The sequence below is a fragment of the Pelodiscus sinensis genome, chromosome 14 (genome assembly GCF_052426305.1).
Source record: "Pelodiscus sinensis isolate ZL-2025 chromosome 14, ASM5242630v1, whole genome shotgun sequence".
NCBI lineage: Eukaryota > Metazoa > Chordata > Testudines > Trionychidae > Pelodiscus > Pelodiscus sinensis.
Window position 1 is genome coordinate 11,065,717 of NC_143065.1, and position 16,771 is coordinate 11,082,487.

At 48.1% G+C, this 16,771-nt stretch overlaps 1 protein-coding gene across 2 annotated transcripts in view; it reads left to right on the top strand.

Annotated features, from left to right (window-relative positions):
- ARID3B (AT-rich interaction domain 3B) overlaps positions 1-16,771 on the top strand; it is a 55,198-nt gene that overhangs the window by 30,754 nt on the left and 7,673 nt on the right. For both annotated transcript variants that reach the window (XM_075897443.2, XM_075897444.2), the window contains exons 5-7: positions 8,710-8,893; positions 12,511-12,770; positions 13,735-13,992. In XM_075897443.2, coding sequence (XP_075753558.1) covers positions 8,710-8,893; positions 12,511-12,770; positions 13,735-13,992 — 702 coding nt within the window. The remainder of the gene's footprint in view (positions 1-8,709; positions 8,894-12,510; positions 12,771-13,734; positions 13,993-16,771) is intronic.

Genomic DNA, 16,771 nt, shown 5'->3' on the forward strand with positions numbered 1-16,771 from the left:
GCAAGTGTTCTGCACCCTCTGCCACAACCCATAAGCAGCTGGCCTTATGCTGCCCCACTAAGCCTAGCTGTGGTTATCTGTCTGCTCCACTCCTGTCATTCCTCATGTTTCTTCCAAACCTATTTCACATGTCCACTTTGACTGGGGAAGAGGAGTTCACTGCCTGCCTCTGCTTGTTAGTCCAAAGGTCATAGGAGTGGAAATTCCTCCCACCTCCCAGTTGCAAAGGTGTTCAGCATCTGGCAGAGAAATAGGGAATAGCAATTCCCAGCTGTGTCAGTAGCAGTTGGACTTTTTGATCTTAATCTGAAGAGCAGCAAATTTCCATGGGACTTTGGTTGGGATGGGCGTGCACTTGGCACTGGGATGTAGTAACCTCCTTCTCCTGGAAGTTAAAATGGTTGGGGCTCGGTCAAAAGAATAGGATTGTGGTCACTGTGAAAGCGTATGCACATGCCAGTTAGGCTGCCTCCGGCTCAGCAGCTGAAATCTGATAAGGGGCCGCTAACTGTCAGTCTCATTTATTGAGGAGGGAAGCAGAGACCGATGGCATTTCTAGGGGTCCAGATAAGAACTGGGCCTCCTGTCAAATAGCACATGATTAATTACCCTCAGTCCCAGCTCCTGCTTTGATAGGAGTTTCTGATGGTCTGCAGGCTTGCAGATCAGGTGGTGACATTCCCATTGGGAGGTGAGAATGCCCACTGTGGAAATGCAGCAAATCTGGGGAGAGATTAGATCTGTGATGGCGCTGGCAGAGAAGGGTCTATTATTCTGATTTCCCCATTGCTGCTTTTCTCATTTTAACATTCGGTGAGACTGCAGGCTGCTTACACAACAAAGGTGACAACAGAACCTTTCATGTGGAGGAACTGGGAACAGTTTGAATGACTGCTTCATGTAGGGTCGCTGGCTCAACACAACCAGCCCGGCTTACAACTCTGGATTTTGTGGTGGGAGGTCATTCCAAGCAGAGTGAATTGCATATTGCTGACTAATGTAATGGATTCCGTTTAGAGAGGAGAGGAATACCAGAGGCATAATGCACATGTAGAAAGTCCAACCGCATTCACGATCCCTCCCCAACGAACTTGGCTTTCATTGCATTTCAAGATTCAGTTCAAACCTGCTTCTCTCATTGTTAAAAACCTCCACAGGTTTGCTCCAGTCTGTGTCTCAGGTCTCAGTCTTTCTTCTCTGGTCACCTGGGCTATGTCTACACTCGCGGCTTCTTGCGCAAGTAATATGCAAATGAGACTGTGTGGAATATCGCCGAGCCTCATTTGCATACCTAATGAGCCGCCGTTTTTTTCAGAAGAGGCTCTTGCGCAAGAAAGAGCATCTACACTGCCCCTTCAAGAAAAACCCTCTTGTGCAATGCCGCTACACCTATTACTTTTCAAGAACGGCATTGCACAAGAGGGTTTTTCTTGCGCAAGAAGGGGCAGTGAGGCTCGGCGATATTCCACGGTTAGCCTCATTTGCATATTACTCGCGCAAGAAGCTGCGAGTGTAGACATAGCCCTGGTGTTTCTGTCCTGCCCCTGTTGAGGTGTCTGCACTAGGGATGTAAAATCCCGTTTAATCAGTTAACCTGTTAAAATGTATGTTTAATTGTTTAACCACTTAAATGGGGGTGGGCAGGGGCTGTTTGATGACAACGGGGCTGTTCTGGCTGAGCTGAGGCACAGCCGTGTCCGCAGCCCTCTCTGGGCAGGCCCTTGCTTGTTTTGGGTGGGGGGCTGCTTCAGCCCCCGCCTTTTAACCATAACTTGTTAGCATCACCTGGTAAGCATGAGGCTTACTGGTTAACTATTCGCATCCCTCGTCTGCTCCTCTGCACGTTCTGAAGTCTAGAACAGTGTCTCTTCCCTCCTTGTGTAGCTGTATGCAAGTTGTTGCAAACTGTCTTCTCTTTACCTGTTCATTTCTCTCTCTCTCTCTCTCTCTCTCTCTCATGCTGAAGCACTTTCATAATCTGTACCAAAGACATTTTGCAAAATTAAATTGTATCCGTATCTAGTGTGTGTGTCTGCTAGAAAGGGAGACTTTAAAGTAGGGGTGGGGAACCTTAGTTTGGCTCGGGGCTGCTGACCCACAGCAAAAGAAAAAACTCACATTCCCCTCACACACCAGAGCTTGGGGGGCCCAGGCTAGTAGATCTTATGGGGGTACCTACACTCTGGGATGGGGCCAAAAATGAGGTGTTTGGTGTGTGAGGGGGCTGCCAGGACGTAGGCTTGGGGCGTGGGTTTGGGTACAGGAGTGGGTTGGGACTGGTGGGTCTTGGAGAGTGGTAAGGTGCAGGAGCAGAGTGGAGGTGTGGGGCTGGAGTGCCAGATCCCTAATGCTGGGGGAAACTCGAGGGCCGGAGCAAGCCCTGCTTGAAAGAGGTATGAGGAAGAGGCTTAAAGAGTAAATCGCTAGGAAGGGTGTGAAGAAATGCTGGAGGAATAGCTGCTGCAAAGGGGAAGGGTAATGATCTTTTAAATCAAATCAGGTTAGAATTCTCAAGCCTTGTCAAGAAACCATCCCTCAGAGAAGTGTTGGTCCAGGGTGAAAAGGAGAAAAAGGGTGGGTCGCTGCTCTGATCAAGTCCCAAGCTAAAATCCCCAAATGGCCAGCCATCTTGAGGCATGTGTCTTGGGAGAAGGGGGGATATTTTGCTCCAAAATGCAGGTCTTGAAACATGGGGATAAATCACATTATCCCTGGTTTACAGATGGGTGAGATTGAGGCACAAATCAGTAAAGCGATTGGCCATAGTTACACAGGAAGAAGGGAGGAGAGCAAAGAACCTAGATCTCCTGCGTCCCTCACCAGTGCTCTTTCTGTGTGGTGACTCCTGGTCACCAGGTGGAAGGATTCTTTTAACAGCTAATCTTACCAGGTCCTTTCTTCCTCAAACCTCCCATCCCATCTCCCAAAATTGATGAAAGAGCAGGCCAGTAACTCAGCCCCAAACCAGGGTGAAATTCAAAACCATCAAAATAAACACTTGAAGCTTCTGTGTATTTACTCAGGTATATTCTCTGGAGGGAAAGGGAAGGCTTCAGAGCAGGGAACGTATGGCTGGGAAGAAGGGGCTGGAAGAATGGCTCACTAATAACTAGTGATGATATCCTCAAAAAACCCGGAGGCTACGTCTATACTGCGCTCTCTTGCGCAAGAAAATATGCAAATGAGGTGAAGCGGTGAATATCGCAATGTCTCATTTGCATACTTAATGAGCTGCCATTTTTGCACAAGGGTCTTTTGCCTGAAAAAAAAAGTGGCAGAATGGCTTTTGCCTGGGGAAAAAAGGGCAGAATAACTCATGCGCAAGAGGGAGTTTTTGTGCAAAAGCCCCTTGCACAAAAATGGTGGCGCATTAAGTATGCAAATGAGGCACAGCGATATTCACTGCTTTGCCTCATTTGCATATTTCCTTGCACAAGAGAGCGCAGTATAGATGTAGCCGGAGTATAATTACAGCTTTGCTCCCCTTCATAAAATCCACCTGCCTACGGGCTGCTTGGTGGCTTCTCCTTTTTTTTGCCTCATCCAGGTCAGATGTCTCCTGGAGGGTTTTGAAGGTGAGTACAACTTGGCCCCTCCCTACTTCTCCATCCACCTCCAGATCTGCCAGACTCAGCCCTCAGCTCCCTCAATTTCTGCCACCCACATCTTCATGTTTTCTGTGAGCTTACACCTGCAGCATCCTGACTGAATCCGTCCAGAAGAGCCATCGTATCTGTGTCAATCATTTCGTGAGACCCGCCTCTGCGGTGATGCCCACAACTAATGGCTGGGTTTGGGGCTAGTCAAGGAAAAGCCATCTAACCTCGCTTTTTAAAATATACAGAATAGAGCTCTTTTAAAACCTTGAATCCCATTGTTGTGCCCTTGATCCTTTGTCGTGTTAGAGACAATCTGCCTGATTGATTGTACAGCAATTAGCAGAGCTGAGCCTCCATTTTTCGTGGGGCCTGTGGCCATGACTGCAGATTGTAGACATTACTGTTCCTCCAATGCCTCGCCCTGCTGTTTATTTTAGTGCCTAGGCCCCAGACTGATTCTGATCTCTCGGTTTCAGACATGAGGTGGCCGGGTGTTATATAGCAGCTGATTTCCAGGGAGGAAAGGGTAGTCATTCCCCTACCTACTGCACGGAGAGGAGTCTGCCACCCCTTCACTGATCTGAAGGAGGCCCCGCTCCTCCCACCCCACCCCCCAGTCAGTGCAGTGGCAGCAGAAGGCGATTCTGGGAGCTGGCTGAATGGAGGGAGACATGCTGGAAAGTACAGTAAAATGAGTTTGCCATCAAACAGCAACAAGTCTTATGCTGTGCCCCAGGTCAGTGACCTTTCCCTCTGGAATTCTCTCCTCTGACCTCCGGATCATTAATCCTGATGCTGCCAGATGACAGTAATCCATCATGGGCCCTGACAAGGCTTGCAGCCGACTGTGAAAGGATCCGCTCCGCTTCAGCCTCCTCCTGTCCCGTGATGCTGCTCGTTTTTCAGCCTTTCCTGTTCAGAGCTCGGGGTTTCCAATAAAGACTTTATCACCTTTCCCTTCCTCTGAAAGGACGGAGGGGGGAGGGGAGCTCAAAGAACAGCCTTTCCTCACTTACCGTCTGCATTTCTCAATCAGCTTGGGTGAAATGTGCTGAGCTCTGGTGGACTAAAGCCATGGAGAGCACCCAGAGCTTACGGGAACCCAACCCCCCACCCCAGTTGCATTCCCTAGCAGCTCATGCAAGTTAAGAAAATGTTACTCAACATTCTCCTTTTATGGAGAGTCCTGTAGCATTTCATAGAGTGTGACCACTTCCCTCTATGCTGTGTTTTTAGCTTTCCTAGGGCACATGACAAAGCATGTCCCTCCTATAAAATTTGGCAGGATGGTTAAAGACAATCCATTAAAATATCCCATGCTGAGATTTTGGGTGTCATTTTCATAAACTCTTAGGAAGTTCTGTCTGATTTTTCCATTAAGGGTCCTGTTTTAAAAAGTTATCCATAGGAAGGTGTTTTCTGGTGGCTACAGCTGGGTTCCTGCAGCTGCATTTTTACTCTGCCCCAGTTTTGCCATCTGTAAAATGGGGATCATATTTTCACAGCCATGCTGAGGAAGGGCAGTTCATTGATTAATGTATGTAAAGTATTTCAAGATCTTGGGTTGAGACACACTGGAAAGGGGGGGGGGGGAACTAATAGATTTGGCTAAAGTTCAGGGTTTGTTGTTTTGGTTTTTGAACTGTAATAGCTCAGTATTTCCCCATGCCAGGCCGTTTTCCTGAGGAACCTCATTAATGGCCCATCCTTTCATGTTTCAGCTGCCCCATCTGGCCACTGTCCAAGCATAGCTGGATGAAAGTCCCTTATGAGCAAGCTAATACCATTCTCTCAATTGGATTGGGGAAGGGGGGGAGGTTGAGCAGCACAATATGGCCTCAGGGGAAAAGGAGAGATAAGGGGGAGGAGGATTTCTCCCTCCGCCTCATTGCTGACCCAAGAACTGGACTCTGATCTGGTCTGTAGCCTCATCAGTGCAACTTTTGTAATTGTCTGCTTTGCTGGAACATTCTCTGGCAGGCCCTTGCAAATACCCACCTGGTCAGAGAGCTGTATCCAGCATTAAAGGAGTTAAAACCAGACTCGCTTCCTATTTTTGGGATGGGCTGAAGAAAGGATCGATATGATTTTTATTCACACACAGTGCCTGGCAGCAGCGTTGGATGTTCCCAGTTCAGCTTCTGAAAGCCCTCTGAGGAAAATAGGCAGATAAGTCATCGACATATTCAGCAAAAGCTGTGGTGAGAAGGTGGAGCATATGCTATTGCCAGGTTGATCCTGCATCGTTTTCTGTACAGAAATGCTGTCTCTGTCTACACGGAACCTTTACCCATTCCAAGTGACCTACCTTGAAACTCTTAACACGGTTCAAACTGATCTAGGCCTTGTCTGCCCTAGAAAATTGTACTGCTTTACCCATTCTGGTAGGGTTACAGTGATTATAACTCTTCTCTGCTACATGCAGATGTATCCGTATAAAGATGCTTGCCGTATGGAAGGAGAATGTGCTATCCTGGCATAGGGCATCTTTATACTGGTATAATTGTATCAACGCTAACTGTATTGGTGTAAATGTACTGGTAAAAAAATCACACCCTAACCAACACATTCATACAGCCTCAACTTTCAGTGCAGACCAGCCCTGGGTTTAAACTCTGAATGGCTAGTTAGGATGAATGGGAACTAAACACGTTTAAATTGTTTGGGAATGATTCTAATCTTAGTCCTAGAGGCAAACTATAGGATGCAGAATGAAAGCGGCAGATGAGATACTGCTAATAGATAACAGCTCTGGCATTACCGCTTGACAGGTGTCTCCCCTGTGGCGCAAGAGAGGACTATTCAGAGCAAAGACAGGTAAAAAAGGAGATAGCTGTAGGCAGAATGGTGACTTGTCTGTTCAGGGTTCCAGTTGACCTTCACCCATAATAGAAGAACAAGGAGACACTCAATAAAACTGCAAGGTAGCATGTTTAAAGCTAACAAAAGGACGTATTTTACATAGCATATAATTAACTGGTGGAAAATTAACCCATGGAACTCCATGCCAGCTGGTTCCTAGGGGAAGAAGCATCACAGGATTCTAAAAAAGGATTACACGCTTTGGGCACGGGGAGTGTCAGTGGAGTTTAGATGGACTCTTTCCACAAAGCAGAATAAAAACCATTCATTCATAAGGGCTATAAATTCTCTTGCTTTAGGGCATATGCCAAACCACTGACTAGTGAGTGTTTGGAAGAAATCTCCCTTATGGGCTAATTATTTCATAGCTGTGTATTACTGGCTTATGTCTTCCTGTAAAGATTTTGGTATGGACTTCTGCCCCTAGATAGATAGGTGATTTAGATGGAAGTTAGATGGATGATTGCTTTGATCCAGCATGGCACTTTCTGTGTAATTCAATATTTGCCATGCCTATATTTTTCTTTCTCCTTGGCTAGATTTCATTAGTTGCAACTTAGAAATCCTTCCCCATCTCCTTATTTTAGAGTTCTGGTAAAGGGACACTGGCCAGTTAAAAATTAGATGTTATGCCCTTGATAACCTGTGAGATTCCTAAAACTGAACAGAAGGGACAGATAGGTTGTCCCACAACACTGGGAAAGGAAGCCTAGAGAAGCAGTGAGCCGTGGAGCTGTGACCTCTGGGATACCTGCCCCGATATCTATGCGCCTCTCCTGACTGGGTCCAGTTCCCATGTGCAGGTGTGTCTGTAGCACTGCTGTTGTTCTGCAGTGTGTTTGAAAGCTGATTGACTCATGATTTCCCAGCTCAGTAACAGATGCAGGAAAGATATAGCCGGTGTCTGAAATCTAATGCACCTTTCACTTGTCTGCTGCTTCGTTTGGACAATAAACATGGACTAGTTAGTTTCACATGCTGGCTCTTGTTTATTGCGACTGTGTTTGGGTTGCAAATACTATAAAGGTCAGCAACCCAGAAAACCCACTTAAAAATGATTTAAAAAAATTAGATTTCAGTTGATCTTGATTTCTGTTAAACCTGTCTTCAGAAAGAGCAGATGTTGACTCTAAATCAGCTGAACACCAGTATAAAACACAAGGTGTGGGAGGAACTTAGCATTTGCAAATGTGGTCTTAATAAAAAGCTAAATTGTGGTTGGAGCTGAAGGAGACAAAGGGTGCTGGAGTAAGTGTTCAAATTCCTTTCACCCTCACCCGCCTCTGTTCCCCCAAAAAGGAAAAAACGTGGGGCCAGCAGTGACACAGTAACACAGAATGTCAGAATTCAGCATCCCCAGGATTGCAGTGGGAAGGACTGGGAGCAACGTGGCAACCCCATCCTCCCCCTTAGAGGGAGGGATCATCCGCTGACCCTCTGTCTTATGCAGGAACAGTTCTGATGGAGTCTGGAGGCAGCTGTAATCTGCTTCCCTCTGCCAGGGAGAGCGTCAGCACCAAATAAGGAGTGAGAGAGAAGTTAAAATGGGAGAAGGGGGTTAGGGTCACTTGAGGGAGGGGAAACAGGAGTCAGATCAAAAGTACTGTGCTAAGAGCATGAGCAGAAGCAACTGAAAAAGGGGTGTGTGGATGGGGAGAGGGGAGATTAGATCTGAAATAGCATCATTCCCTTCTATCTCTGCTCTCTCATCGAGTACAGAATATAGAGAGGAAGGGAACATTTTTGACAGCGCATCAGAGAATCCTGATGCATAAGCAGGTCTCGTTCTTTGCAAAGAGCTATTTCATGGGTTCTTCACCTTCCTCAAGAGCGGGAATGAAACAAATTGTGTCTAGTAGTTCACTGGGAAGTTCCCATAGATCAAAACTCTGCTGCTGCTCTGCTGTAGTTCACATCTCCGGTCCTGAATTTAAAAGCCTCTTCATTTAAAACTTCTTCACCTCCCCTGAATTTCCCTGTTCCCCAAGTTGCTGCCTATCCACATGTTTTTATTTGTCTGGTAATAGCTTTTGCCTGCAGGAAAGGATTTTCCATGAACAAGACTTGGTGTGTAGCTAAGTCTCTCTAATTTACTTTCCTACAGAGTATGCTCTGGTCAGGTTACAAACAAGATTGCCTTCATTTCTCACTAGCAGGAAGATCAATAGCTCCTACCTGCCTGACTTTTTCTTGTCCTCATTTTCTGTCTCCATGATCCCTTCCCTGCCGTCCTGTTGTGATGTTGCAGGAACGCCCATCAATCGAATCCCCATCATGGCGAAGCAGATCCTGGATCTCTACATGCTCTACAAACTGGTGACTGAGAAGGGGGGGCTGGTGGAAATCATAAACAAGAAGATATGGCGGGAGATCACCAAAGGCCTTAACCTGCCCACCTCCATCACCAGTGCAGCGTTTACACTTCGGACCCAGTAAGTACAGAGCCTTCCTGCTGGGAGCACACAGCTGGTGGAAATGAGGAGGGGGAAGAATAGAGAGGAGAAAGGAAGAAAGGGGATGAGGGGGGAAAAATAAGCAAATTGACTCCTGCAGTGGCAAAAACGGACCTTAGCAGTTTGCTTTGAGCTTTCTCCTCCTTGTTCCCCATAGTCTCTTCACCTCAACTTCACTCCACACCTATCCCTCTTACCTTCTTTCCCCTGGTTCTGTCCTCTGAGCCACCTTCTCTTCAAGGATCCCTTTCCCTTCACTTGTCTTTCTGTTTCGCTGATCTGCTCCCAACTAAATCTGTCCCCACCCTTCAGAAAATAACAGCCATGGAGCTAGCATGCCTTTTGGTGCCATCACATGATTAACCCTCCCCCCATCCTGTGTCTAGATTAGGGGTGTTAAATACCAAGTAATTAACTAATCGAATAGTCGATAGGGTGCTTCCACCTTTGAAATGTAGCAATAGCACTACGGCTGTTACTACACTTCAAAGGCAAAAGCGTCGCATGGAGCACGAGGTTAGCTGGGGACTCCCCTGCTGACCCGAGCTCCACGCTGCGCTGCCAGTTTAGGTACGTCTAGACTACAGGCTTTTGTCAACAGTGGCTTTGTCGACAAAGCTTCTGTCGACAAAGAGCGTCTAGACTACATCCAGTTCTGTCAACAAAGCAAGCCGCTTCGTCGACATGAGAATATAGATGCAAAGGACAGTGTAGATGCAATAACGCCTTCTGTCAACAGAACTCTGTTGACAAAAGGCTTTATTCCTCGTAGAATGAGGTTTACCACTGTCGACAAAACTGCCGATTTCTGTCGATGTTATGTTGACAGAACTCGGCAGTAGTGTTGACGCAGGTATAGTTTTGTTGACAAAACCCTGTAGTCTAGACACACCCTTTGAAACGTAGCAGGGATCCCGGCGTCAGGGTCCCCGCGGCGTTTCAAACAGCAACGCCGCACAGAGCCCAGGGTCAGCAGGGGCGTCCCCAGCTAACCCGGGGCTCCACGCAGCACTGCTGTTTTGAAAAGCTGTGTGCAGCCTGGGACATCCCAGTTGGCCCCTGGCTGCATGTGGCATTTCAAAGCGGCAGTGCTGCATAAAGCCTGGGATCTGGCCCCAGGCTCTATGCTGCGCTGCCACTTTGAAGTACCCCCCTCCACTCCTCTCGCTTGCTGCCTCTTTCTGATAGAGGCAGCAAGCGGGGTGGGAGGAAGCGACTAGTCAACTAGTCTGTCGACTAGTCATTCACATCCGTAGACTAGATGGTAAGTTGTGGGGCCGGGAGCAGCTGCTGCTTTGTGTTTGTGCCTTACCTAGCATGATGAGGGACTGTTCATGGTTGGCTTTAGATACAACTGTAGCAAACGTGACTAGTAATCATAATAATCCAGTCTTCTGAGTTGGCAATTTGTGTTCAGCACCTGGATACTATACTCCCCACCCCACAAATAGTTAATGTAGATTAGGTAGGATAGCAATACATGTAGGGACCACAGAATAGAACCAACAAAATACGCAACAGTGGAAATCGCCCTGCTAACATTTTTGTCCAGGTTGAGGGGCAGTGAGGTCTAGTGACTAGAGCAGGGCCCTGGGAATCAGGACTTCGGGGTTCTGGTCTCAACTCTGCCCCTGACGAATTATGTGACTTTGGAGTGACCTGCCCCTCCCTTTGTTTCTCCTTCTGTAAACCAGAGAGTCTCTTAGGGTATGTCTACACTAGCCCCCTAGTTCGAACTAGGGAGGCTAATGTAGGCATTCGAAGTTGCAAACAAAGCCCGGGATTTAAATATCCTGGGCTTTATTTGCATCTTCCCGTCCGGTCGCCATTTTGAAATTTCACTAGTCCGGACTAACTGCCCGTGGCTACACGCAGCAGGGAGCTGGTAGTTTGAATTAAAGCCCTAATTTGAAATACCTGTTATTCCTCCTGCAAGGGTATAAAAAGGGTAAAAAAAGAAATCTCCATCTGTAAAATGGGGCTAATGATCCTGACCACCTTGGGGAAGTGCTTTGAGATCTACTCATGCAACGTGCTCTATAGGAGCTATATGGTGGTCTGACCGCTGAACCAGAGATTGCGAAACTCTTTTCATTCTGAATGTGTTCTCTGTACTCTGGGAGAGTTTGGAATGTGCTTTTTCACTGTGCTTTTCCAGGCACAGCCTCTTCCCAAAGTGCCTTTTTTTTTTTTAAAGAAAGTCACTTTTTTTTTTTTTAAGTCACTACTTTTTTTTTTTTTTTTTTTTTTTTTGTAAATACCAGGAGAATTGAGGAGTAAGGTATTAGGTTTTTTCAAACAGTCAAAACAGCTGGGGATACGACATTGGACATTGGCATGAAAACAGCTCTGGCTGAGAACAAATACCTGTGAGATCTCAGTCAAGTTTAGTTGTGCCCAGGTTTAGAAATCACTTGCCATATATGCCTAGTACAGTTAATAAGGGATTTTTGCCACATTCTTGAAGAAAACAGAGAACAAAGGAGCTGCTGGAACCTGTGCAGCTAATTTAAGGGCATAGTGAATAATGTACTGGAGGGGCGTGTCTTGCACAGCAGGGCCCTGATTCACAATGCGGTCATCTAGTCTAATACCGTCCCCCCCCAAGCATAACGTGCCAGAGAATTGCCCCCAAATAATGCCTAGAGCAGAGCTTTTGGATTGTGACAACAATTGTCAGCAGTGAAGAATCTACTCAATCTTCAGTAAGTTGTTGTAATGATTAATTACTCTCACTGCTATAAATGTACATCTTATTTTTGGGCAGCTTTATCCTCCATCCATTAGACTGTGTTCTACCTTTCTCTGCTAAACTGAAGGGTACTTAGAGACTATCATCAAGTCAGCCCTTGAATCTATAACTAGGTCAGTGACTAGAGTCCCAGAGTGATACCATAATAAACTGGATGCTGGAAATGGGTGCTTTGGTCCCATCCTTCTGAACCCTGAAAGTGCAAAAGGGGTAGGGACCCCATATGTGCACTGTATCGGGAGCCTAGGTGGGTGCCATTCTTGGAGCTTGGCAGTTCTTTGGGCTCAGAGAAAGGAGAGTTTCTCCTGTAAACCTCCCTAAGACAGTCAGGAAAACATCTCCCCCCAAAACTCACCTAAAAATTCCAAGAGAGTGGGGTAAACCCAAGAGAACATTATAGTTGTACAGCTTGTCACTCCAGTCAAGCAATTTGAAAGTTAGAGTTGATCCCTTAACCCTTCCTCTTCTCCATAAGCGTGCAAATGACGGTCTTTCATTCTGGGACCACATGCAATTTCTTAAAGACTATGTTCTGTCCAACTTTCTTCCTGCTTCCTTAGATCTACATACGTAGCATCTTCCCTGCAAAGTCTGGACTATCAGAGTCCACGAACGTCATCTGAAAATGACACTTGGCGCTCTAACTACAGAGCAGGCTGCAGAGCAAGCGTAAGAACACAAAGCGATAATGAATATTGTTTGGCAGAGTTAGGTCCAAAGGGCCCAGTCCTGCATGCACTCCTGGGCAATGTGTAGTACCATGAACATTCCCAGAATCCCCTTTTTTACAGGGGCTGCTGAGTACACTTGCCTGAATTCCCTCCCCCCTGTGTTTTATTCCCAGGTATATGAAGTACTTATATGCCTACGAATGTGAGAAGAAGTCCCTAAGCTCTCCTGCCGAGCTGCAGGCTGCAATTGACGGCAACAGACGGGAAGGCAGACGGCCCAGCTACAGCTCCTCCTTGTTCAGTTACTCGCCCACCACCACAGGGCCTCCTTCCCTCCTGTCTCCTCCAAAGATCCGCTTCCCGATCATCGGCCTTGCCCCAGGGAGCGGAACCAGCAACTCCCGACTCTCTCCTGCGGCAGCTCTCAGGAAAGGTCTGCTGTGTACATCTATGCATGATGGAGAATGTTTGTTGGGGAAGCAGGCAGTGGGTGAAAGAAAGTAAGTTTGGAGACACTGAGAGGTCTTGGATGGCTTAAGGATGCCCTCAAACTGCAGGCTAACCTGTTAAATATGTGCTAAGTCAGTAGTGAGAGAGTTTGCACTGACACTGACTAATCAGCCAAGACTGCAGGGCAGGGGGAGAGAGGGAAGGATAGAGGAATGAGGACAGGACTGGGATCAGCCAGGAATTACTGAGGCTCTAGGCCTGTCTCCAGGTCTGACTTCCTCTGCAATCTTAGGCAAGTCACTTAACCTAGCGCATCTCTGTTTCCCCGTCTGTGAAATAGTGGCTAATTCCCAGCAGTGGGGTGGCATAGAATTAGCCAGTTTTTGTTGTGTGACTGTGAAAACTGTGATGGAAGTGCTGCGTTCTGTTAGGGAGCAGGAATGGTGCTATAAGAGGTAGCTGGGGTGCTTGGCGGAGCATTGGCAATACCCTGGTATGTTTCAGAAAAGAATTAAGAAGGGGAGAGTGTGTCTCCACTGCTCACTCTAGCACCACTCTCCCAAGGAGAGTCAAATCAGCTCAGATCCTCAGAGGATTCCTCAATTTCAGTGGACATTAGGAGCCTAAACTCCTTGGAGGCGCTAGGCCACGCAAACCATCCCAGAGTGGAGCTTGAGTGCTCCAGCAAAGGAAGGAGTAGCAGGAGGCACAGGGGAGTAGCAGTTCCATTTGAGAATGGCGGGGGGGATCTCAGAGCCCTGGACGTGTGCGTAGATTGGGAGCAAGCATACAGTGGGAATAAGCCACCAGGTTGCCATGTAATGGACCAGCCAAGTTTGGTTCCTCTGAGCAGCCTAGTTGTCCCATTAGCCCCTCCCATCCTGGGCTTTGGAAGCTGACTGCTTTCCCTGGGGAGCTCTGTAGAGCTTGACTTACTGTTTTTCTAGGCGATGGCATCCCTCTGACTGTGTCCATGCCAAATCGCATTGCCATGCCAGTGACCTTGGCTAACCAGCAGGCGAGTGCAGCGGGAAGGACAGCCACACTGGAACAGCTGAGGGAGAGGCTGGAGGCTGGAGAGCCGCCCGAGAAGAAACTCTCGCGGATGACAGAGGAGGAGCAGCGTCTTGTCCAGCAGGCACTGCAGCGCAACCTGTTCAGCATGGCGCGGCAGATCCCCATGAAGATCAAAATCAATGGCAGGGGTGAGGAGATGCCCTTGCTAGATGAGGGGTTCTTTGTGTGCTGGACTGAGCACCCCAAAGCGGGGAAGCCTTTCTTTATGCCCCAGGTATAGGGTCTTCACTCCAGAGCAGGACTTTAGGCAATGGCACTCTGGCACTTACGCAACCTATCCCACTCGCTGGGTGCGCCCACACAGCCCCCGGCTATCCCTGGTTCCTAGAATAGCCTAGGGATAGCAGATTCTGGTGCCACTGTGTTGCAGCCGGGCATGAATTTCCTGACATCCCTTACCTGATCCCACAAACAGTGGATGAGAAGCTGGATATGAGTGAACAGTGTGCCCTTGTAGCCAAGAAGACAAATGGCATATTGGGTTGCATTAGAAGGAGCATTGCCAGCAGATCTAGGGAAGTGATTATTCCCTTTATTCAGCACTGGTGAGGCCACATCTGGAGTATTGCGTCAAGTTCTGGGCCCCCCATGATAGAAAGGATGTGGATACATTGGAGAGGATCCAGGGAAAGGAAACCAAAATGATGAGGGGGCTGGACCTACGAGGAGAGGCTGAGGGACTTGGTTTTGTTTAGTCTGCAGAAGAGAAGAGTGAGGGAGGATTTGAGAGCAGCCTTCAACTTCCTGAAGGGAGGTTCCAGGGGGGATGGAGAAAGGCTGTTCTCAGTAGCGACAGATGGCAGAGCAAGAAACAATGATCTTAAATTACAGGGAGGGAGGTCTAGGTTGGACATTAAGAAAAACTATTTCCCTAGGTAGGTGGGGAAGCCTTGGGATGGGTTCCCTAGGGGACAGGGTGGAATCTCCATCCCTGGAGGTTTTTAAATCTTGGATTGACAAAGCCCTGGCTGGGTTGATTTAGTTGGGGTTGGTCCTGCCTTGTGCAAGGGGCTGGACTCGAAGACTCCTGAGGTCTCTCCCAGCCTAAGATCCTATGATTCTAGTGATGGTATTGCTGGTGACTCTGCTTCCGAGGAGAAATGACCCAGCTTCTCTAGATCCATGTGCCACTGCCCTTGCTCCCAGATCCAAGGAAACCCCCCTGGCATTCTGCTACCGGAGGAGATTGTCTCACATCATAGTCTCCAGACATGTGCAGGCTCCATTAGAGGTTTGAGTGCAAGCAGCACTCCCAGTGGGGGGAAACTGCCGCTGAAAAGACTGAGTGAATGTAGAGTCCATCCTTAAAGGTCACTTGTCAGAATCGGTGTAATTCTAATGTGACTTCCAGAGCTGATTAAATAGCACAGCACTTCCACCCCTCTGCCCTGAGGGCTGTGGTGAGAGGGAACGAGAAGCCAGAAGTGTCTCAGAAGATTTCAGTCCAACAGCTGTTTTTTCTTCTTCAAACGTTTTCATCCATTTAAATTAAAGAGCTCAAACCCCATCTAATTGCACCTTCGGAGGCAAACGCCGCCAGGCCACGGCGGTTTAACGTTGCATGGGGAAAGGGAAAGGGCTGTCTGGACACCGTTGCTCATTAGCAGCAGCAGCAGTTCTGCACTGGGTAGCTCTGGTTGAGAGGACACGTGGCCTAGGGTCAGATCTTGGTCCTGCTGGAGCTGACAGAAGCATTGCTGCTGGCTTCAGGTGAGCCAGGATTTTGCCCAGGACTCGGGGCACCTGGGTTCTCTTCCCGGCTCTGCTGCTGGATAACCTTGGGCAAAAGTCACTTTCCCTTTCATTGCCTCAGTTTCCCCATCTGTAAAATGGAAATAATCAGACTTGCTTCCTTTGTAAAGTGATTTGCAATCTGCCGATAAAAAGTATTAGGCCTTAACTGCTCTTGGGTTAAATGTTAGTTGTGTCCATAGCATTTCTCGCTGGAACAGCAGCCATGATAGCCCAGAAGGAATGCAACGTCCAATGGGAATTAGAAAAAGGGTAGGATTTACACAGGATGTTTCAGCCAGAGCGGTTACTCTCGTACATTTCAGCCACAGGAAAACCTCTTCTGCCCCTGCTTGGCATTTGCACACTGCACCCAACCCAGCACCGATACTGCTAACCTCTGAGCAGGATTGCAGCCAGAGAAAGTCCCACAAAAGCAGGGTGATCCCCAAAACCCTGGGTAGGGGAAGCAACCCCATGCTTTTTCCCACCAAAATCCCCAAATTGTAGTGTACCTAGTTCCCAGGGCAGCCACTTAAAAGGGAGACCCCAGATATGTAGATTGAAGCAGGAGGTTTCACATGTTGGTAAAGATGACCAGTTTCTGTTTCCGGCCTGGAGAGTCTGGTATTTGAGAAGATTTTGCTCCCTCTGGTGGCAGGCAGCAGTATTGCAGCCTAGCCGTTGCTAGCTGAGGAGATATCTACCCCGCACGAAAACACCAGCGCCCACCCGCATCTGGCCTGGGGCAGCTGACTCAGCCTTGGGCTGCAGGGCCATAAAACTGCTGTTCGGACCCAGGCTAGAGCCGGGAGAGCAGAGCAGGGTTTGGAGTGAAGCTGACAAAAGCCACGTGCTGCCCACGCATCTCATGTTCGCTGGGTCCCATACTCTTTCCTTCTGAGGGACCAGGGTTTGAGCCTGGTGGTAGTCACAAGCCTGCGCTGTCACGTGTCCAACAATTCTGCGTATTTACAGACGCCCCTTTCTCCAGGCAGCCCCCGTGTGCCTTGCTGCTGGGGGAATGAGGAGGTGCACCAACAGAGCTGCTTGGGAGAACCGCACAGAACACTTCTCCACCTTCCTCTTGGCTGTAAATCTGAAATTCCAGCACTTAATAGAAGCCAATTGTAAACTGTTCAGTGTACTTCATGGCATAGGCTGGAGCACCCACTG